Below are 23,834 nucleotides of genomic sequence, written 5' to 3' on the forward strand. Positions count from 1 at the left end.
AATGTGATTGAGGAAGGTATGTTGTTTTCAGGCTCCTGCTTATCAAGATTTGGTTAAGACCAAAGCAAGGAAAGAAAGTCTTGTCAGTGCGGCCCAAGTCCTTAGGACTTGCTAGGTATCTGAGGACCTTGCAGTCTCCTAAACCCTGCATTCTTTCTATAAACGAGAGAGCTGGCAGTCAAGAATAGGAAGCCCTTGCAGCATTCACCTGCTGCCTATACCGCTTCTCTCCTCCACTGTGCACTGTGAAGTGGGGTGGGGAGGGGGTTGTCATACTAGACACAAGCTATCAGAAAATGGCTCTGTACACGCTTCCTATCCTACCCTAAAATATCATGGAACCCAGCACTGATTCTTCCAGTCAAGACTTTGCTTCTACATCCACTGGATGGTGTAAATCTTAAAATGAATAAGACCTGAAGGCAAGAGCATGGGAATCCATACCTGTCTTTCTTAAGTACATCCTACCTGCCTTTGGGATCCCAACAGAAATCAATTATGCTTAAGTACACATTCATTGTATTTGCCTCTGATGAAAATCTGCAAAGAGAAGCCATTAGGGATTCTTCTGCAATTGTATTTACCATGACTACTCTGAGTCCAGCCTTTACTCAGCAAGCAAGCAAGCTGAGTGTATTCCTCTAGGTTCTCAAGGCAAGCATCCTTTAAATAGGGAGTCCAATTTCATTGTTTTCTCTGTTTAAGACATTGCCATACTCAGTAGCATACTGCTTAAATAGTAAGGTTAAATTTGTCAAAAAGAAGCTCACAAAGTCTTGCTTTTTGGTGATGGATAATTAAGTTAGGAATAGAGTCAAAAGTTAGTTGACTGATACTGTGTCCCTTCAATACAGAGATAAAAAATAGCTACAACAGAACTATTGTGCTTGACCTCTTTATGGGGTCACTTTGCTCATACCCAGTGCTAAGAAGGCTGGTTGATTGGCAGTTATAGCTACTTCTGCACAATTGTCCTGAGACTGGGAATTTCCACTGATGTGCCTGGAAGGTTTCAGGAAACCTCCGACACTCTCTGCTGACACATGTGAAACCACAAAGCTCCCTTCATTCAGATAGAGCAACTCCTACGTCATTGCCCATGGGAGCTCCAGAGGACCTGCCTGAGGCTGCCTGAGGTTGGGGTACACCTACCTGCCTTCTTCCCATGTCCTGTCCGAGGGCTATCTTAGAGCTTTCTCTTGTGATCTGCACTCTCTAACTTACATGGGCCTGAGTCAGATGCTGCTAGAGAAACAGGGTTTGTAGAACTGGACGATGGCCCAGCTCAGTGTGTTGCTGAAAGAATGTAAGATGTTTTTGTCTGTAGCATGTACGCTGCTTTGGAAGCTTTAGGTACAGCTTTAGAATGGAAGTTTATATTATCTGTTATTCACTCTAATTTCTAATATACATATTGACCTTTTGTGACTTTTTTTAAGGTATTGAACTTATCCCTCAAGTGAGGATAGAAGATTTAAAGCAAATGAAGGTAAAATGTTTTGACCACTTTCAAATGTCCTTGTAACATGCACATTAATAAAACAAGTATTTTTTCCTTACAAAATATAGTTATTGTGACTACCTCTGGAGAAAGGATAGAAGAGAGGATAGGAAAGAAGGGGGGTATGGGAGAGAGAGATCTCATTTTGAATCCTCTTTTTCTCTCCTGCAGGCTTACTTGAAGCATTTAAAGAAACAACAGAAAGAGTTGAACTCTTTAAAGAAGAAACATGCAAAGGTACTGTGGTTTTCACATACATGAGTGTACATTATGTCGATACTTTCTTATTTTACTTTTAGCTATCTGATGAAGACCTACCACTTCTGTTTTGTGTTGTGTACAGTGAACCATTGGTTTCCCAGAATGCTAGTTAGAAGCGAATTCTAGCCAGCTAGAGAGCAAGCATGACCCTCATCTTACCTCACTGTTAACTGCTGGTGCCTTTGTTCCCAGGTCACCGCCCCGTAGTTTATAAATCCGTGTATGTGGGGAGGGCCCAGCAGGGGACACCTCACTTTTCTTCTCAAGGTTGTGTAGACCCTAACTAATAACCTACTTCTGAAGTTTCTGTATTTCTACTTTTCATCACTAAGGAGTCTGTCAGACGGGGATCAGAAGAATTCTTAAGAGGTAGTTACAAGTTTAAGAGAATACCACGAAGTCGCCCTAGGAATTCTCCAATGAGTTGAAAGGGTTTTCAATTCTCAGACACCATGCTTCTTACTGTCTTCTCTTACAGAGGCAGGTGTGGGTAATACAGAACTGAGGTGGGGTGGGGTAATGTAGAACTGAGGTGGGGTTGGGGTAATACAGAACTGAGGCGGGGTGGGGTAATGTAGAACTGAGGTGGGGTGGGGTAATGTAGAACTGAGGTGGGGTGGGGTAATACAGAACTGAGGTGGGGGGGCAGATGCAGAACTACTTTTCTGTCTTGAGAAGCTTAACTGCCTCTGTTGTCAGGATCCTGTGTGTCCTCCTCATAAAGCACAAAGAGAGACAGAGAAACTCTTCCTTGTCTGAAAGGACTTTGAAGCTCTTTCATGTCAACATCGTATGCTTGCTTCCCATTCTGCCCAGGCCCCCAAGCCCCACACAGACCTGTGCTTCCTGCTGGGAGTCAGGGGTAAACTTACTAATGTGCCAGTGGCCTGGTGGAAAAGCTTGTTATTTCTCCTCAGTTTGTTCTTCATGGAGAGGCCAGAACTTATCCTGGCCAGTGAATGTTCCCTGTGCTGTGGGATTGATAGTTAAGCGTGTTTACTAACAGGTGCCTTCAAAGATTGTTACAGACTTTCATGAGTACCAATGTCTTAGTCACTTTTCTATTGAGTGACAGAACACCATGACCAAGGCAACTTATAAATGAAAACATTTAATTGGGGGCTCACAGTTTCAGAGGGTGAGTCCATGACCATTATGGTGGGGAGCACAGCAGCAGGCAGGCATGGTGCTGGAGAAGTAGCTGAGAGCTTACATGTTAGGACAACAACCTCCAGGCAGAGAGAGAGAGAGAGAGAGAGAGAGAGAGAGAGAGAGAGAGAGAGAGAGAGAGAGAGAGACTTACTGGGAATCGTGAGAGCTTTGAAAACCTCACTGCCCACCTCCAGTTACACATCTCCTCCCACAAGGCCACACCACCTAATCCTCCCCAAACAGTTCCATCAACTGCAGAACAAGCATTCAAATGTATATGAGCCTATGGGGTCACTTTTCCTTCAAACCGGTATACCCCATTTGTGAGATTCAATTCATCGCCTAAAGAGGAGACAACACAGAATTTTTCTGTGGGGCAGAGATTTTTTTTTTTTAAGGCAGAGATGTTTAAAGTCTGGATTTTATTTTTATTGCTGACTTGTAAAAGTTTGGACTGTGGAAAGGCCACAGAAAGAGAAAAATGAAATAATTGCTTCAATCAGTAGGAGTGAAGTTGGTGCCCACATACCACTGCATAATACAACAGATTTCCCTTACTGAACCTCTGTCCTTCAGTGGCCTCTTGGCCATCACTGTGTTGGTCAGAAACATAAATGCCTTGAGTGTATTCAGCAGTCCTTTAACGTACAAGCAGGAAATCTACTGTGGCTGTGAAAACAACCAAGGGAGCAGCAGCTAAAAGTTCTTCCAGCTCACCGCTCATTTGCGTTGATTGTATCTTCCTGGAAGAGTTCATCTCAAGGAGCTGTTTTGCACACAAGGAAACCAAGGATCGGTTAAATCAAGCCCTTTAACCAGTGTCCAAGAGTTGGGGAGCAGCAGGGCTGGTAACTGAACCCAAACTACCTGAGGCCAGGCCTGACATTCTGATGTTAATCATGTAGGGCATTAGATGCTTTGGTAAGTTAATAAGACCTTTTCCTTAGGTCAAACACAGTGACAACACGTGAGATGATAAGGGTTTTTTTCTTAATTCTTTGAAATGGGATCTACTCCCTAAATGTAGAACTGTTGATTTCCTTGTCTGGCCTATTTGCTTGATGGTAAAGAGGCAAAGAATGTAAATTGTTTCTCTGTGAAACTGAGAAATACTAGTAGACCTTCTCTTCCACTTCAGGATGCCCTGGGTTTCAGTCTATATATTTTTTCCTCTCTAGTTGACAGGAATACATTCCTTTCAGTTATTAATCACTAGACCCCATATGGCTAGATAAATCCAAGTTACCTTTCCTTACAGAAAGTAACTTCAAAGTTCTTAAAGCCCCTACATTATAATAAGGTGTAAACAAAGGTTTTTTTTTTATTTTAAATGTATCTATTTTACACCCTGACCATAGTTTCCCCTCCCTTATCCTCCCAGTTCCCCCATCTTCCCTACTTCTCCCCTCCCCCATCCACTTCTCTGTTTCTGTTCAGTAAAAGGCAGGCCTCCCATGAATATCAACAAAACATGGCATATCAAGTTACTATAAGACTAATCACCTCCCCTTGTATTAAGGCTGGGCAAGGCAAGCAAGTATAAGGAATAGGGTCTCAAAAGCCAGCAAAAGAGTTAGAGACAGCCCCTACTCCCACTGTTAGCAGTCCAACAAGAATACCAAGCTGCACAACTGTCCCATACATGCAGAGAGCCTAGGTCATCAGTTCAGACTCTTGTGAGCTCCTGTGAGCCCACGTTAGTCAATTCTGTGGGTTTTCTTGTGATGTCCCCTCTGACTCCTACAATCCTTCCCCTCTCTCTTCAGCAGGAAACAAAGATTTGAAATTTCCCTAAATCCTGCTGTTTCACTTTGTATAGATTTCCATAATAGCTTGATAGTGTGCATTTTTTGGAGGAAACATTAGCCTTCAGAATTCTCTGGAATAAGTAACAGAGTTGAAGAATAATAAAATGTTTTCCACTTTATGTCTGCTTTTCAGGGATCCTGTCTGAGCAGTAAACTGCATTTTCTGCATCCTTCTCATGCTCTCTTACACTTCAGAAGCTAAAGTCCTACTGTGCATTAAGAGCTTGTGAATGAATTCCTTCTCTCCCATTATATGTACTTTGCTGCTCAGTCTGCTATGCATTATATTTATGAAGTCTGAGTTTGGGAATCTTCCATAAAGCTAGTATGATAAATGAGACTAACATTTATGCAGTGCCACTTTGCATTACCCAAAACCTAAATAATACTCTCCAAGGTTTAGACATGAATAAACTGAAATTTAGAGGAGTGTTCCTTGCTGAGGGGAATGTAACTAGTCACGTGCTGGTTACATACCCTTTACTACTTATCACACTGTTTACTTTTATAAAGAATATTACTGGACTATTTGCACTGTCCCAAGTGCTTTGCAAAGAATTGCTTTCTAAAAATTATTCCTTTTTGTTTATAGACAGTCTATAATTTTTTTATCTACAATAACTAATATTTCTATGCTCTTAGCCAGGTTTTCAGATAAAGAATATATGAATATTTACATGTATTTGGGCTTAGTCTGCAAACACATTTGTCTTTAACATGGGCAAATGAAAACTAACAGAGCGCAGAAGGAGCATGGACTGTTGCCACTGGGCATATTGGTACTTCATTCTATTTGACCTTATTTAATGCTCACAAGTTTTTTCTATCTGCAAAACATTTTCAACAGTATGACTAGCCAATGCATATGTTTAAACATTAGTTCTTTTAAAAAATAAACTTTCTTTATTCTTGAGAACTCCAAATGTGTATATAATGAAATATGATCATATTTAATCCCATCTCCCCCAGTTCTCCCAATGTCTCCCTCTCCTAGCTTCATGTCTTTTTTTTTAACAACCCACTGAATCTAATTAATGTGATACAGCTAATAGGTTCTTGGGTGTGGGCCCATCCACTGGAATGTGGGCAACCCACCAATGGGAAGACCTCAAAAAGAATGATGCTACCAACTACCAATAGCTCCTATGTAAGGGGTGGGGCCAGGATAAGCACCTCTTCCATCTATGCTAAAATCCTGGGTGGCTTGATCATGGTGCAGGTCTTATGCAGGTAACCACAGCTGCTATGAGTTCATTAAAGTGATGACCATATCATGTCTAGAAAATAGCATTTCACAACATACTTCCACACCCTCTACCTCTTATATTCTTTCCTTGTCCTCTTCTTGGCAAGGAGTCAAGAGTTGTTAGAGATGCACTGTAGACAGAATTTTCTCCAGTCCTGCCTTGCCCAGCAGTCTGGATGAATCTCTCTCATCCATGGTCCCATAGCCACTTATAAAATAATTATTCAGAGGCTTATATTAATTACAAACTGTATGGCCTATGGCTCAGGCTTCTTGCTTACTAGCTCTTTCATCTTAAATTAACCCATTTCTATAAATCTATATGTTGCCACATGGCCATGGTGTTACTGGTCTGCTAATCACCTTTTTGCTCCTAGAGCTGTGGGCTCACATCTCCCCTGACTCCACCCTTCTTCATCTCGTCTTCAGTTTGAATGCACCACCTAACCTTATCTTGCCCTGCCATAGGCCTATGCAGCTTTATTTATTATCCAACGGGAGCCACACATATTCACAGCATACAGAAAGACATCCCACAGCAATGCACCCTATTTAAAGCTGAGTGCTCAGTCAGCACTTTGACCAATTATGAGTCTCTGCATTGAATGCTGCCCACTGACAGTGGTGCCCACTTTTTCTGACCATGTTTGAGAGTAGCCCAGTTCTATGGGTGTAAACATAAATATTTAGAAGGCAATTTGACAAGGTGACCATTTAACAAAATAACAATTGCAGGTTTTATGCTGGGGTCTGTGATCTCCTAAGTCCTGGCCTTTTGACCAGGATTACAGTACTAGCATGAAATTCATTCTTGAGGAGCCCGCCTCAAATTCAGCCAGAAAGTGGCTAACTACCCTGTAACAGTCATGCCAGGATTGTACCACTGGACACATTTTATCTAGCAGATTGGTATTGTATCATGCATGGTCCAACTGGGTAAGGTATGGATGTTTGTTATCCCCCAGCAGCCTACATAGCACTTTCTGGCACTATGAAAGCAGCCCAATGTGGAAGAAGTTACCCAATCAGTTTGAGATTGATTTCTCTATGCCCTATAGCCAGTCAAAATGTGTGGTACCTTCAGCAACAGAGTCTTACCATGAAATTATGATTGGTAACCAAGGTCAATGGCAATCATCTGTGTTGTTTTGGAAATGTCTGAGAACTCCATGGCCAATAACTCTTAGGGAGGTACATCATGCCTTACAATGGAATTACCATTTAATAAGTCATGTCTTCTGGGAATGATATTGTATACCAATGCAAGGAAATTTGATTTGAACTTTTTAAAGAAATATTTTGAGATTAGCTTGCTATTAGTTAAAACTTATGTGAAGCCTATTATTTCACAACCCAATTAAAAATATAATTGGAGGAATAGTTTAATACTACATGTGATATGAAAGAAGGGGGTACTTGGGGGCTATAGAATAAAGCAAACATCTGAGTGTGGAGATAGGGGAGAGAAGAGGGTAGTGGGTGCTCTAACCTAGGTATATATAAATGTTTATTTTTAGACATCTTTATCAAAGTATGTAAAGGGGCACTATGATTATATTAGCTTACTAGTTAACTTTTCCTTGGTAACAAACCATCCTGAAATATATTGACAAGCCATCTGTTTAGCTTACAGTTTTGAGGACCATTTGGAATGGCTTCAGCTGGAAACGTCCTCTGATCTCTACTGGACTCTCTCATATATTCTGCCATGGCCAGTGTAGCAAGCAGTGGGTAGTTAGGGGGCTGCCTGACTTAGAGAGCCTCTCCTGAACTGCTTTCTGACTCTGTAATGTACTTGCTCATCTTCTGGGCTAGTCTAGACCTGTACAAATGGCAGAGATCCCTAAGACCAAGCGGTACATACCAGGCTCTTGGGGCTTCCAGCTCAACCTAGCTCTCCATCACTTTCTCCTTATTGAGTTGACTAAAGAAAGTCCCTGGTCTGACCCACATTAAGAGATAAAGGCTCTCCCATCAGAAAGTTGAGCAAGTCATATTACAAAGCAGGGTGAATAGAGAGATGTAACTATGGCTGCAGGTACTCATCCAACTGCTCGAAAGATGGCATCATCTGTCCTCATAGGGGGTGCAGCTTGACTAAATCACTTAGCGTTTAAATGGTAGAGCCAGGATGGGACCTAATTCAGCCTGACTTGAAAATACAGGATCTTAGCTGCTTTACCCAGCTGCCTTTGGTTTCCCCCATATTGGCCTTTATTTCCATACTTTGTCTTCTGTATGGTCTGAGGAACACGTTTTTAGAATAATGGAGATAGTCAGGGCACAATATCTGTCTTTCTTCAGAACTAATTTTTCAGCATAGAATTGTTGGGCTAAGGCTTCACAAAGATGTGTTTTCTTATGCCAGCTGAGACTTGGTTGAATTCTCCAAGCAAGGTGTGGGAATGCATTTTTTTTTCACTCATGGCCATTTTTTTTCTTTTTCCCCTTTTATTGAAAAGTTTTTCCTCACAGAATATATCCTGATTATGGTTTCCCATCCCTCTTCTTCTTCCAGTCCCCCCTCCATTCAGATTAATTCACTTTCTGTCTCTCATTAAGAAACAAACAGGCTTCAATTTGATAATAATAAAATATATTAGGATAAATAAAATATATTAAGACAAAACTAATACATTGAAATAGGATATAACAAACACACAGAAGGAAAAGAGCTCAATAAAATGCACAAGAAATAGACATAGATGCAGAGACCCACTCATCACAGACTTAGGAATCCCATAAAAACACTAAACTGAAAGCTGTAATATATACCTAAGGGACAGTGCAGGCCCTGTGGATGCTGCCTCAGTCTCTGTGAGTCATATGTGTGTCAGTTCCATTGACTGAGAAGGCCTTGTTTCCTTGGTGTTCTCCATCCCCTCTGGTTCTTACACTCTTTCCACCTCCTCTTCTACAGGGTTCCCTGAGCCCTGCAGGGAGGGATTTGATGGAGACATTCCGTTTAGGGCAGAGTTTTTCAAAATCTCTCACTCTCTACATACTGTCCAGCTATAAGGTCTCTGTATCCTCATATGCTGCAGGAGGAAGCTTCTATGATAATGGCTGAGCAAAGTATCTTTAAGTATAGGAGAATGACATTAGGAGACATTTTATTGCTATGTACTTTTAGTAGAGCAGTAATATTTGTTTTTACCCTACCTTCTGGGATATCTAGTGTCAGGTTCTTGGTCACTCAAGAAACTCTGGGTGTGGGTTCCATCTTGTGGAGTGATCTTAAGTCAAATCAGATATTTATTGTCCTTTCTCACAAGCTTTGTGCCACCATTGCCCTAACATATCTTGCCGGCAGGACATCAAAGAATTTGTAGCTATGTTGTGGGGTCCCTTTTTTTTCATGGTCCGTTGACCACCAGTCCACAAGGACAAAGTGGTAGAAGCAGCGACAGAGAGCTTTGTATGCAGCCTGTGAACATGATAGAAATAGCCTTCCTGGGGGAGGCTGCTTCAGGGAGACAGATCAACTTTATTCCAGAGTATAGGGGATATATAGGATTGGGGACAGTAGCTCAGGAATCACCTAATTTGCATTAAACAGCACGCTCCTATCGTAAAGCTCCTAGTACAAGTCTTAGTTATCACCTGTGGTGTAGGCAGTTTTTCTGTCCTAGGAGCAGCTTCCAAATTACCATGCTGAGGCTTATATTACTTATAAATGCTCGGTCGATAGCTCAGGCTTATTACTAACTAGCTCTTACAACTTAAATTAATCCATTTTTGTTGATCTACATTCTGCCTCATGGCTCATGACTTTACCTGTCTTCCAACGTGTCCTGTTTCCTCTGTGGCTGGCTGGCATCTCTCCCAACTCTGCTCTCCTTCTTCCCATCATTCTCAGTTTGGCTTTTCCACCTAATTTCCTGCCTGGCTACCAGCCTGTCAGCTTTTTATTAACCAATGAGAGTAATACATATTCACAGTGTACAGAAGAAATATTCCACAGCACTGTGGAAGCATGATCCAATTATAAAGCTCCTACCACAATACCTAATTACCATTTGAGCATCAGGGGGAAAGCTTCTACAGGGAAATGTATCATGGATTATACTAGAGATAAATCAGGCATCTGGAACTAGAGACAGTCTCCAAATAAGGTCAGGTAGAGAATAGGGCACTTTATGGGAAGGAGTAGGGAGTCCTCCATGTTGCTGAGCTCGGAGAGAGCTACCAGGCCATGACAGAGTGCAACCTCTGACCACTGGGCTTGTGTTTACATTTCTCATTTGGCAGTGTTTAGAGTACCTTCCTGTGCCAATGCACATAGAGGTGAAGCCTCTCTGTAGGCACAATGGAATATTACTTAGCAGTTAAAAACCAAATCAAACCAAACAAACAAAATAAGAAAGTCATGAAATTCACATGTAAAAGGATGGAGTTAGAAAAAAAGTCATAACTGAGACCCAAAAAGACAAATATGGTATTTATTCACTTATGTGTACATGTTATTTATAAAGTACTCAATAAGCAAGCTACAGTCTACAGCCATAGAAGTTAGGTATAGAGTAAGGGACTGGGTGGGGGTGGGGGTGGGGAAGGGCAGATAGATCTCCCCAGGAAAGGGAAATTGAATGGGTAGTTATGGGTGGTGGGAGGGTCAAGTAGGAAAGGAAAGGGAGAAGGGGGTGAGGGAGGGACTGCGAGGAAAGACATCTAAAAGTAAAGGCCATTGGAGGGATAGTATGGAAACCTATTACAGTAGAAGCTCCCTAAAATACATACATATATGAAGGAAATCTCCAAATAATGGGGGAGACAGAGCCCCAGCTGAACATCTGTTGTCACCAAATGAAGCTCCCAGTACCAAGAATGGGTTACATCTAATTGAGACTTTGTCCAAAGGAGTCCCATGGGATCCCCCAAACAACCAAGGCTGTTTTCAAAACTATAGGTTGCTCTCCACAAACTGACAGCAGAGCCATATTGCTGAAGACAGTGCCCACCCAACTCATTGAACATGGAGATGCATTTTTAACATGGATGTTTCCTATGAACATTTCCAAACATGAAGGTTAACTACAAGGTGAAACAATGTGTGGACATGAGAAGCTGGTGTTTGTGAAAGAAAGCCCTGGAAATAGCCCTGTGGTCCGGTGGTAGGATATTGAGACAAAAAGACAGGGAAGAAAGGAGCAATGCCTATTGGAGCGGCCCTTGCCTGTTTATGGTCAATTGCTTTTGACTCTCGGAATGCAGCTGGTTATTAGCCTTCTAATTGTCTCTGGACTTCTAGAACCACTTTTTCAGTTTGAAGTGGAAAGTAGGGTCATGGTTCTTAAGAGCCCATCAGACTAGACACAGTAAAAGTAAATAGCAACCCCACCTAGCATGTAAGTCTCAAGGTCCAAATCTAGGGTTACTTTCACTAAGAGACAAGAATGCTTTTCAGTTGTCCATGTTGTTCACATCCTTAAAAGATGTTTTAAACCCCAGGTTAGAGAAATACTACTAGTAACATGATAGAAGAATGAGAACTCAGATACCCTCAGCCACTAAGAAGGAAGTAACTAGGGGGAATTGGTTTTATCTAGGCTTGACTATAGTTAGAAAAGTGGGAGCACTTATTCCTGTCCAAGGTCAAGAGAGACTCAGTATCCACACCTCCAGAGTATGAGGCTCTGTGTTCTCCAGAGGAAAACCATAAGACCTTAACCTGCCTTTCCCTCCTCCAGCTCAGTCCTTTCTTTAAATAACTTGTGGGGGCTGGAATGGCAGCTGTAGACCTGAGGCTGTGGCGCCAACATCAAATGAGTCAAATAAAGTACCTCAGAAACCTGCAAAAGTCTAATATTTTAGTAAAGCTATCAATGAAAAAATTTATCTTTGCTCTGTAAGCAATGTAATTAATACCATGAAGGATGCTTCTGAACTCGGCAATTGTAACTCATGATGAGTCACCATGTTCAGAACTTTACCTCTGCTAGGAGATTGGAGGGATGATGGCACATTAGGCACCACATTCCGCTTCTCTACACTGTCCTCATTCAGGAAGAGACCAAATGGCTAATTTTCAGCACTGTATATGGGCTGCCACGTATAACCAGGGCTCCCTTTTGAAGTGGTGTGTTTGTTAGCCTAAGGCTGGGGACTCCCCATTTAGGGATGCTCTTGAGTAGGAAACTAATGTTGGGTGGGGGACCAGAAGTCTGCCTAGTTCTCAGACTGCATTACACACTGGCTTCCCAAACACTCCGGGGAAGCTGATGGACACAAGGCCAGACTGGCAATGTAAAGCTTTTCAGATTCGATTGAACACCAGATCGTAACTGCACATTTTTCCTGCTCAGGAGCACAGTACCATGCAGAAGCTACACTGCACACAAGTTGACAAAATTGTGGCCCAGTACGACAAAGAGAAGTCGACTCATGAGAAAATCCTAGAGAAGGCGATGAAGAAGAAGGGGTAAGACTGCTGGTGAACTCCGGCGGCATCCTCCCTGGAGTAGTGTGACTTTGCACAGCCCAGCTGCCTCCGACCACCCAAGAACTTAGTGGCAGTGCGGTTCCATCATTAAAAAGTATTCCTAGAAAATAAGAGGTCCATTCATTTCCAACCCTGTGTCCTCACAGTGGAGTGTGGCATCAATCACCTTAGTCCTGGTTTAAGGATGGTCTCAGCTAAGTTCCCAAAACCTTTAGTTCATGGTAATTAGTTCTGATTTTTTTATTAAAGGTAGATTTATCCAAAAATAATTTCAAAATTAACTCTTCCACTCCAAGAATTGATTATAACTTTTTGTTTTATTAATAATTTTTAGAGGCTGCAAACGATATAGTTAACTGCGATTCACCACAGTCCAAAAATGATTTCTCTTACAGCATATTCCTTGTTGATCGTTCTGTGTCGTTATGTGCCTACACTCACCTGGGAGCTCACTTTGGAAGGCCCCTTTATTTTTATTACAGTTATGTTTTCCAGAACAACACAAACCAAGCGGTATATGTGGAAGCACAATGTCCATGCAATCCTCCATTTTTATCCCCATTGTTTTTCTTGTCTCACTGAAGCAGAGCCAAGGCCTGTTGCTTTAAAAGCATGTGGATATATTTTTAAGTGAGTCCGCCCATCTCATGCACTAATGGCAATATTGGGAGTAAATGTGGATGTGAGGATGTCCAGCAACACCACCTGACATAAACACAAGAGGAAAGAGTGTTTCTGGTTCCAGGATTCATTCTGTTGTGGTGGAGGAGGCAGGCAGGTCATTCTTATCAGCAGAAGCATGTGGTAGAACATGTTCACATCACTCAGGACCAGGAATCAGAGGGAGAAACAGACACCAGCAGCAGTCATAACCATCAAGTCCTGACCCTAATGACCTGCTTCCCCCAGCAAAGTACTGGTCTTAAATGTCCCTTAGCCTTCCAGAATAATGCCACCTGCAAACAAGGGATGTAGAATGGGAGCCTCTGAAGACATGTCACATTCAAACCATAAGCATGACTTTTACAAACTTCTGACCATATCAGCACCATTAACTTAAAAAAAAAAGTCATTTTCTCATTTCTCATTTTTAATGACATCTTAAAATGTTGAATGTGAGGTATAGACCCTAATACTGTGTTTATAAGGGAAGTTTTGACAGATTTTCAGCTCTTTCCAAGAAATATATATATATATATATATATATATATATATATATATATATATATATATATATACATACATATAAAATCACTTTTTAACAAATGTTCTATTTTCCCCATGGATTACATTATTGAAATTTTCTTTTTTAAAAATAATATTTGTTACTTTGAGAAGTTTATGCATGTATCCAATGAAATACAATCATACCCACCCTCTATTTTCTCCCTCTGAATCTGCCATATTCCTCTCAACACATCTCCCTCCCAATTTCATGTCTTCTTTTTTTTTCTTTTTAGCCCATCAAGTTCAATTAGTATGGTGCATATATGCACGGGTTGGTAGGGGCTCTTTCTGTACTTTACTTGTAAGTTTTCAAACTCAAGAACTATGTAGTTTCTCTGCCAAGAATGATACTGGGCTCCTAAATTTATAGCAATAATGTCTCTATTATCTAACAACATATTAGATAAGAACCCACTTTTATTCCATTATTTTTATTCTCAAGCATAAAGTAGAATGAAAGTGATGTTTATCACTGGTTGTTCCAAAGGATACACTGGCCATGGAGCCATCCTAATGAGGAGGAGTTGAGGTCCCACAGTTCATAGCGCCTTATGTCACCCTAGTTATAGGAGACCGAAGAAGCCTGCCTGTAGGTTTCTTTCTGAGTTCATGCTGCCAGATGCAGATCTGCCTCCAGGCGCTGCAGAGAGAATTTTCCCAGTACTTGAAATCCAAGACATAAAAAAAACTAATTGAAAGCATCCTCTCAGCCAGTTATCAGATGTTTTCATCTACACAGCTAGCTCCAAGGAGAGCTTCCTGTTACTACCTGGACTTTGTGTTTCCAGGTACCCAAAATGTTGGTAAAAGGGGAAATTGATTATGTGTTTGGATATTTCCGTAAGGAGATCCATTTCTAGAACACATGCAGGTGACTTTGGACTGAAGATGGTCTGAGTTATGATTTTCCAGCAAATCACAATGGTGCAGGAAGTTACCCGCATCCAGGAGAACGTGAACTTGGGCTTTGCCTGGATTTCTATTAGGTGGTAGGATAATTTTGTGATTCTGATCAGCATCTCCCAGTCAGCCACATGAAAGAGGGGAATGGTTGATCCTCTGCAGCAGACTGGGTAGGCTGGCTGGACTAAATGCATCTTGCATTTTTGATATCTTCAACTTGCGGTGAGGGTTAATCAGACGTCATTCCCATCATCAGTGAAGTTTTCCCTACTCCTCGTACCCAACTGATGGGAATGATTCAGGTGGAAAAAGGAGCTTTACTGAAGTGCTCCCGCCTAACTACGGGATAACTATCTCTCAAGAATGTTCCATTCAGTTTGTATAAGGTGGCAGGGAGAAGGTGACTGGAGAAGGCAGAGAAAGAAAAAGCTAATGCTGGGGAAATCAAAATAAATGCTTCTACAAGGGCAGAAAATGAATAAGGCAGTGTGCAAAGGGGAATAATTATGCAGTCGTGACTTCTTAATATTACAGGGATCCTTAGCTTATGCCAGCTGGTTAAGAATGCAGAATAAAACCCACCATTGCTTTTACTGTGAAAGTTTGTCTGGAATGAAGCCAGAGGAACATTTCAGCTTGCTGAATAACAGACTGGAGAAGAAACACACTGAGTACCAGTCATTGAGAAGCAACGGGTGTGATGAGAGAGCCCATTTGCAGGGGAGAGTTTCTTTCAGAAGATGCGTGGTTAATAAACTGATGCATTGTGAGCTGGGCTATCATCATAAGCCAGAGCATTCGTGCTGCAGACAGAAGCCCAGGTCCATTCTGGTTTCAGCAATAATGTGGAACAGAAAATACCAGCACTGGAATAAGCAGTAATGGCTTCTGGGCAGTTGCCTGGTATATATTTCCTGCTCAAAAGAGAATAAGAAGCCGCCTCCTTCCCTGCCATGTAGTGCCAATAAATGTTATTTTCTTCCTCACTGGCATGTTTCAAAGACAAAAATCTTGCTTTATGACCAAAATGAAGGAATTAGAAATTCACTTCCAGGCTGTTTTCATCCCTAATAACATTTTATAGAATAAATAAAACACAGCTTGAAGAAAAACATGAACCAAAATGGAAACTCTGACAACAGATGATATACAAGGAAGTAATTGCTAGGCCTGGAGTATTTCTCTGTGCAGCTGAATTGAGTAATCATGGCACAGATAATATTTTCTAAGGTATAAATGTATTCCTGGAAAAATGGATGCTGCCCAATGGGCCATGGCATCACACATTTGATGAATGTATTGTCTTCATCAGAAAGTGTTGTCACAGAGGCCCAAGGGAGCTGAAAGATATCTAATTTCTGGCATGCATTTTCACATCTCCATTTTCAGGGGGAGTAATTGTCTTGAAATGAAAAAAGAAACAGAAATTAAAATTCAGACCCTGACATCAGATCACAAATCTAAGGTAAGAAAATACCCATTTTCACACAGTGACCTGAGGAAGATATTTAATAGTTTATTTTAGAAGGATCCACTCGGGACTGATTTGGTGTCAGGAACAGCAGTGCGGAGTTGGACTGGGAAGATGGGTCAGAGGTCTGTGTTTGCCTCAGTTTCACTGTCTTTGAGAGGGGCTACTTCACAGAGCATCTTTTCATCTTGCATGTAGAAGTAAACTGATGAGATATATATGTTGTTTGACGATCCTGATGAGACGGTGAGCAAATGGGCTGGGAGGAGACACTGCAAATACGAAAATACAAATGTACTTCCCTACGGAGGTAACATCAGCTATGACACACAAGTGGCCAGACTGTGGGCTGAGTACTGGCTTACATTTTACCACATCTTTGCTAGGACTTTTAGGGCGAGAAAAATGAAGTTGATATTTTAAGAGTTGATAACTACTGGCGATTTCCCCCAAGTTAATAGTTGGTAACTACTGGTGATTTCCCCCAAGTCAAATGAAACTAGAATATTGAAAGACCTTAAGTAAGGTTGTAAGCCTTTGGAGACCTCAATGCTAAGACTTGGGGAGAACACAAACATTATTTCAATAATAATAAAATTTAAATTAAACAAAATGTTAAGGCTCTCAACTATAACATATGCTCAAAACAGCAGCTTTCTAGGGCTATGTAAGGCTTTATCATCCAGCCCCATGGCTCTAACACACATATGGACCACTCAAGCTGTTCTAAATGGAGTTCTCCTGTTTGTTGTATATTTTGTATGGCAGGGACTGTGCACCATTCTCCATTCTCACTGTCTCTTTTTAGCTGGGATATGAGAATGAGTGCTTTATGTACTATGCCATGAGTTTTAGATACTTTACTCATATAAAACAGAAGCCTTGGCAATGGTATCAGTTTGCTTTGGCTGTGTACTAAGCTGCCAAAATTTAATGCCTTTAAACAACTATTATTTATTAGCTCATAATTCTGTGGGCCACAAATCTGGACTATATTCAAATGGGTGGTGGCCCTGATTTTGTGGGACTCACTCCTGCATCTACAGTTAGCAGAGGGTTGCTATCCTCACTTGTATATCTGATGGGCTGCCACCTGCAGGATGGTTGTATGCCTTATATGACCTTCAGCTTCCAGCAGGGCAGTCCTGGCTCATTTACAGGGCACCAGCTACAGAAAAAAGGAAAAATCTTGTAGACCTCGGCTTTAGGCACATTTACTATTGCCTCACTGACTAGAGCAAGTCACAGAGTCAGACAGATTTCAGGATTTGGAGCAACAGCCTCAAGCAATTGACGGGGAACTGAAAAACCATGTTGCATGAAGTGTGGCCAGAAGAGGAGAGCTTTCTACCCTAGTGTCTATTAAGAGTGATGGAGTAAGCCATAGTCCAGGAATAAGAGAACACTCAGCTCTCTGTCCAGACCTAATAGAAGAGAAGCATGAGATGATGAAATGTGCTGAAACTGACACAGCAGAGGAAGAGACAGGCAGTGGAAGAACAGGCCTTTGTAAGATACTTACCAGCCAGAGCGACAGATTTATCGGTAAAACGGTGACTAGTGTTTATTGGTTTTGTGGGTTGCCGATGGCCACTGATTCACAAAACAAATTGTGAGCTGACCTGCATATGAATAGTGTTCTTTCAGTGCATATCTGATCCCAGAGATTCCTGATAACCCCATCCCATTTCCCCCAAACAGGTCAAAGAGATTGTGGCCCAGCACACCAAGGAGTGGTCGGAAATGATCAACACCCATAGCGCTGAGGAGCAAGAGATCCGGGATCTGCACTTGAACCAGCAGTGTGAGCTGCTGAGAAAGCTGCTCATCAACGCTCATGAGCAGCAGACCCAGCAGCTGAAACTCTCCCATGACAGGTGGGAGGGCCAAACACCCCAGTGTGTGTGTGTGTGTGTGTGTGTGTGTGTGTGTGTGTGTACAAAACAAGCAAAAATGTGTGCGATGTATCTCACACACTTAGTGTGAGGAAGCTGATTTGTAGGAAGCAGCATCTGCCAATGTGTTAGGAAGACACTACAATCATGTAAAGTGAGCTCAGATTGCAAGTTGCTTATATTACACACTAAAAAATGGTCTTCCTTCTCTAAGTATTTTGGGGCTCAGCAGTAAATTAGGGCTGGAAGTGAAAAAGACCTGCATTCTCTTAGGAAGATAAGACACATGGAAGGAGGCCTGGCCAGTGGAACTCCTAGGGTGACTCTCATGGCACAGTGTCAATGCATTCGAAGAGCCTCCTTCCTTTCTGTGTGGTGTTAAGACTTCACATTTTAGGAAGACAGACTTGACCAAGAGGTAGCAAAGGTCTATCAGTTCATTTGCCTATCCCTACTTTAGCAAAGTGCGTATTGTACTTGAAATACTGCCTAGGCTGAGCTGGACTTCTCCCTGGGCAGTAGAGTGTGTCTTTTTCTTGTATGTTTTCATCCCAGTTTGCATGTAGCTTACTTGCTCTTCATCAAGTACTTACTGTATGCCACAGTCGGGATATGATGATATACACAGAACAATACAAAACAGAAACTTGGTACCAATAAAGCAAAATGATCATTTTTTTTAAATGGCAACTGCAAAAATGATATGGTTGTATGTGAAAATTCCCAGCCTTACTTTTGGCGAGACATCCTGCCGTGAGAAAATAAAGTGGTTTGCCATCGCTTCTGCTTCTCATGTGAGGCAACCAAATGGCATCTGACATGGTCTGGTTCTGTCAAAAAGTGTGCTGTGCCCTGTGGAGTTCTGGGTACTTGGTCTGCCTATGTAGGGTTAGAGGTTGTCTTGTCTTTTCCCTTCAGGAGTGCTGGTTGGATGTGTGCTATGCAGCAAGTCTCTGCAGCATCGCCTCCTGCCTTGGATCTCTGCTACAATGCCAGCTCGTAGCCACCTCCTCTTATTTCAAAATGTGTTAAGAGTATGAGGCTCTTTCTAATCATCATTTTCCTAACCACACAGAGAAAAACTATTAGCCTCAAAGTTAAATATTACCTGAAAGAAATAAAAAAAAATTAATTTTCATTGCTTAGAAAGCCATTAAAAAAATAACCACAAAACCAGCTGTTAATTTGTCTTTAAAAATAAGTCCATAGTAAGAGCATCCCTCAAAGTAGCAGCAATACTAGGTGTTTTTTTCCTCCACTGCCTGGTGGATGGTTTCTTTTTTGCTTTGTAATTGTTCTCGCTTATTGAGCACTTGTTAGCAACATGTGGTCATTCATAAGTGTTCTTGAGTGAAGGATAAGAAGGGAAAGTGAGGAGGTGAAAAGATCACTTTACTAACAAGTTGTGGAAAACCCTGACAGTGTTGCCTTGGGTCCAGAGTTTCTCTCATTGTCCTGCTGATGGGATACAAGGTGGCTGACTAAAACTCCATCTTAGCCTTGCCCATCCCTCTTGATGCAGAGTAAACCACTGGACCTAGGTAACCAGAGTCCTTGCCTGCACATTCCAGGCAAAGACCTAAGGAGATCACTATGAAGTTCAAAATTATTTGTAATTGCATCCATTCTAGTACTCTAAACTATATCCCTTTATTTTACGCGAGTGATCCAAAAATACACTTCTGCCATGCACACGTGTGCACTTACACTGTCATTAGCTGGCTGCTGTAAATACAGGTCTGCTATTTCCTGTTCTTACTTGGAACTATTTAGTCCCTTTCATTCCCATGGGCTGTTGGTCAGCAGGAAGGTCACTTGTGAAGGTTAGCGCATCCTGTCTCTTCCATCTCACTGGGTCCCAAACAGTGCATGGTAAAGTTGGACATCTGTGTATATTTTTTTTAAGTAAATACAGCATCTTTGCTCAAATAGACCAGCCACAACACATGTCTCCACTAGGTGGCACTGCTCTCCTCAGTCATCACTCCTTCCTGAGCTAGGGTTCCTTCCCTCCTTTGCCAAAGTACTTATGGAACAACTCCATGAGCTCAGTCATGTAAAGAATGTGAACTTAGCCCTATTGTTACACATCGTCTTTGTGTCTTTTGTTTTTCGTGTTATATATCCGAAAGGCACTCTTTATCGGCATATGATAAAAAGAGCAATCACATTATGGTAAGCACCAGAACTCCATCTGTATACTCACTAACCTTCAACTGTAGCCTCATGGAACTCTTCATCTCCATTATATACCTCTCCATTCATTTGTTCTTATTTTTATTTCACAGGGAAAGCAAGGAGATGCGAGCCCATCAGGCTAAGATTTCTATGGAAAATAGTAAAGCCATCAGTCAAGATAAATCTATCAAGAATAAGGCAGAACGGGAAAGGTAAGTGTGAGAATGCTCGCTGGGACAGTCTGGTTTTCTGGGACAGCATCAAGCAACATTTGACTGTGTAAACTCAACATGGATCTGAGATATAACACTGGTATGTTCTGAAGAGTCCTGTTAGCACACCTTTAATCCCAGTCCTGGTGGGAGGGGGAGGTAGCAGAGGTGGATCTCTGAGTTCAAGGCCAGCCTTGTCTACAGAGCAACTTCCAGGATAGCCAGGGCTACAGAGAGAAACCCCATCTCAAAAAAATTATCTTTATTTTGATGTATATGTATTGAATGAAACTTTGTATCTACCATTACCTGGTTCTAAAGCATCAACTAATAGCTGTTTCTAAAATAATAATAACCTCTGTCCCAAAAAGTCGATTACCCCTAAGTAGCACATGTATATGGTTGTGGTTTCAGTTTTACCATACTGCTGAGGACTAAAGTTAAAGGGTTATCATAGAACTTAGCAAGACCAATAGAAACTAAAATGTTATTCTATTCTTGAGTCAAAGAAGTTTTTTGTTGTTGTTGTTGTTTTTCTGAGACAGGGTTTCTCTGTGTAGTTTTGGTGTCTGGCCTAGATCTCGCTCTGTAGCCCAGATTGGCCTCAAACGCACAGAGATCCGCCTGCCTCAGCCTCCCGAGTGCTGGGGTTAAAGGCGTGTGCCACCACCACCCAGCCAAAGAAGACTTTTTGAACAGAAATTGTACAATATTTATAATAAAATGAAAATGCAAGCACTGTTTCTCATGGACAGAAACTACAGTGACTTTTAACATGAAGAGTATGTGTATTTCTTAAAAATGTCAAAATTAATGATATGAACACTCAAAGAAGGTAGAAAGGTAGAAACCAGAGTGAATACCAAGATCTAAGATCAAAATAAATAACAAAATACATGAAATACTAAAGTGGGGCGGGGGGAAGCAAGAGAAAGCATCGGGAAAAGTAATAGCTTATGTGAAAACCCGTGAGAACAGATGAGCCGCTCCCTAGCCTGTCAGCAAGAATGATCAGGAGGAGAGAAGCAGCATGAACTAGTGACATGTGGAAAGAAAACTGAAAAATGAGTAGAAGCAAATAATTTTTAAAGACAACTGTAATGCTAATGGTAAATTGGAAAATATGCATAGAGTGGAGAATTACTCGGGAAAATACATGTGCCCCCATGGACAGCCCACATCCATGTGAATACAAACAGCACTAATTGGATTTGGAGGTTATTGATAATGTTAATAATAACAAGAGAAGACAGGAAATTGGAAGAAGACTGGTTGCGGGCACTGGGGACCCTGGAGGAAGGAAATAGGGAATTACGTTGTATGCATGTATAAATTGTCAAAGAATAAATATTATTTTAAAAGAGAAAAGGAAAACATGTGAAGGGACTACAGATGGAAAAGCCTGAGAAGACTTCATGATTACAGAAGTGCACCTGTTTGTATGTTGTATAGTCGTGAAACGCCCCACCCATAACTAGGGACACAGTTAAAACAGCATGATGCGCCAACCATGGGCAGAATCGTCAGTATCTGGCTAGGCAAGGTTGGGCAGCTGTGTGGGGAAAGCAGAGTCCCATGCTCCGACATAAAAAATGAAAATTAGGGTTAAAAACAGCCATGGGATATAGATGAAGTTGTCCATATCCTACTAGCAAGCAAGTCTGGGAACTTGGGTTTGTGAAGGAAGCCAAAAATACCCTACTAAATCCTGAAAACACACAGAATGATGTTAGCATGCCCGTGCTATGTGGGATCTCACTAGAAATGCTGAAGCTTGGGCCCCCTCAGCCCCTCTGGGTCGGAGAGCACAGCAGTCTGTCTTTGATAGATCCTCCATGTGATTTATGAACAAGAAAATTTGAGAACACTTAGATGTATTTCACATGGACACTTTCATATATAGTTAAAAATATTAAAATAAGGCTAAGTAAGCCTTTGGCAGTTCCAGGACTTCCTCCAAGGAAAGGAAGAAGGGAAAATAGAATCTGAAGGAGTGCAAAAGCTTAAATTTTATATGTAACATTCTCTTTTCTTTAAAAATAGGAGGGCAGGGACTAGACAGATGGCTCTCTGGTTAAGAGTGCTTACTGTTCTTGTAGGGGACCTCAATCCTCTTCCCAGCAAACACATGGAAGTTCATAACTGCCTATAATTCCAACACCTTCCTTTATCCTCAGAGGGCTCCTGCACATGCATGGTGCAAATAAACGCATACAGGAAAATACACATTTACATGGACAAAATAAATCTTAAAAGTAGGAGAGCATAAAGAAACATTAGTATCGGTTAGTCTGAGTGCTGTGTACATAGTTAGTTTTTTATATCTTTGTACGTATTTTGTGTGTTTGGAAAAAAATGCTACAATAAAAATTAAGGGGAAAGGAAGCAATAATCTTATCCAGAAAATGAAGTGAGGTAAGACTGGTTCTTATGGATGTAAGTGAGTCCCACATGATGTCACACTATTATTGTCTCCACTGTTTATAGGCGAGTCAGGGAGTTGAACAGCAGCAACACTAAAAAGTTTCTAGAAGAAAGAAAGAGAGTAAGTATTTCATGCATTTCTCAGCACTCCTCTTTAGAAAAAAAAATCTGAATAATAACTTGTGCTTGCCTCCCAATCTTTCAAGCTAATTTGCTTAATTTCATTATTTTTCTGTACATGAAATATTCCAGCATTGCCCCTCCCTGAAAGCCAAAGCAATCTCTGACTGCAATCATTATGGAAATTATCTGACAGCATTTTATATAGATTACAAAGCCAAGTTTCAGTCATGCAGAAGTGCTCAGTTATTTTCTAAGATTTAGAAAAGGGAAGATATGCCCAATATAATATATGAGTCTAAACTCTTTAACAGTTTTCATGGTCTTTTTCATTCCTTTTTTTAAAAGTATGATCACCCTCAGTTAAAGGATAAGCTTAATAAGGCATCCATAGTTTATAATTTTGAGACTTCAACTTGAAATTGATCATGGTTTTTTTTTTTTCTTTCCAGCTGGCAATGAAACAGTCAAAAGAAATGGATCAATTGAAAAAAGTTCAACTCGAGCACCTAGAATTCCTAGAGAAACAGAATGAGCAGGTATTTCACCCAATGCACATAACAGACGTAGGTCAGCTTCAGGGTGGTGGTGCCATGGCCCACAGGAACCCTCTGGGAAGGGCTGTGGCCAGGGAGTACAGTGGACAGTAGAGAGACTTGCTACACTTACTGTACTTCCCCCTTTTCATAAAAAAACAAAAACAAAAACAACCAGAAATGCCTTTTTGTGGAGTGGAAGAAGGAAGTGGGTATGGAGTGTTGCAGGTGCAAAGTTGTCGTTTGGATCTATTACAGGGATGGATTCTAAACGCAACTACTAAATGGGAGGATATGAGCAAACAGGGTACAAATGACCTCTTCATTTCCATTTGGAGCTGTGCAGCTTGCGCAAAATCTGTAGGTGTTAGTATATCAAAAAGCAAACTAGAAGAGCCATCTTTCTTCAGTGTCAGTCTAAAAAGTGAACTTGTAAATTCTTCCCAGAGCTTCACAGT

General features: G+C 41.3%; 1 protein-coding gene across 7 annotated transcripts in view; it reads left to right on the forward strand.

Annotated features, from left to right (window-relative positions):
• The window catches only part of Plcb4 (phospholipase C beta 4), a 182,640-nt gene that overhangs the window by 152,768 nt on the left and 6,038 nt on the right, over positions 1-23,834 (forward strand). For all 7 annotated transcript variants that reach the window (XM_076570709.1, XM_076570710.1, XM_042276307.1 and 4 more), the window contains 8 exons: positions 1,440-1,489; positions 1,673-1,738; positions 12,274-12,389; positions 15,930-16,005; positions 17,713-17,888; positions 20,195-20,296; positions 22,784-22,841; positions 23,293-23,379. In XM_076570709.1, the coding sequence (XP_076426824.1) occupies positions 1,440-1,489; positions 1,673-1,738; positions 12,274-12,389; positions 15,930-16,005; positions 17,713-17,888; positions 20,195-20,296; positions 22,784-22,841; positions 23,293-23,379 (731 nt within the window). The remainder of the gene's footprint in view (positions 1-1,439; positions 1,490-1,672; positions 1,739-12,273; positions 12,390-15,929; positions 16,006-17,712; positions 17,889-20,194; positions 20,297-22,783; positions 22,842-23,292; positions 23,380-23,834) is intronic.

Source organism: Peromyscus maniculatus, chromosome 4 (assembly GCF_049852395.1).
Source record: "Peromyscus maniculatus bairdii isolate BWxNUB_F1_BW_parent chromosome 4, HU_Pman_BW_mat_3.1, whole genome shotgun sequence".
Lineage (NCBI taxonomy): Eukaryota > Metazoa > Chordata > Mammalia > Rodentia > Cricetidae > Peromyscus > Peromyscus maniculatus.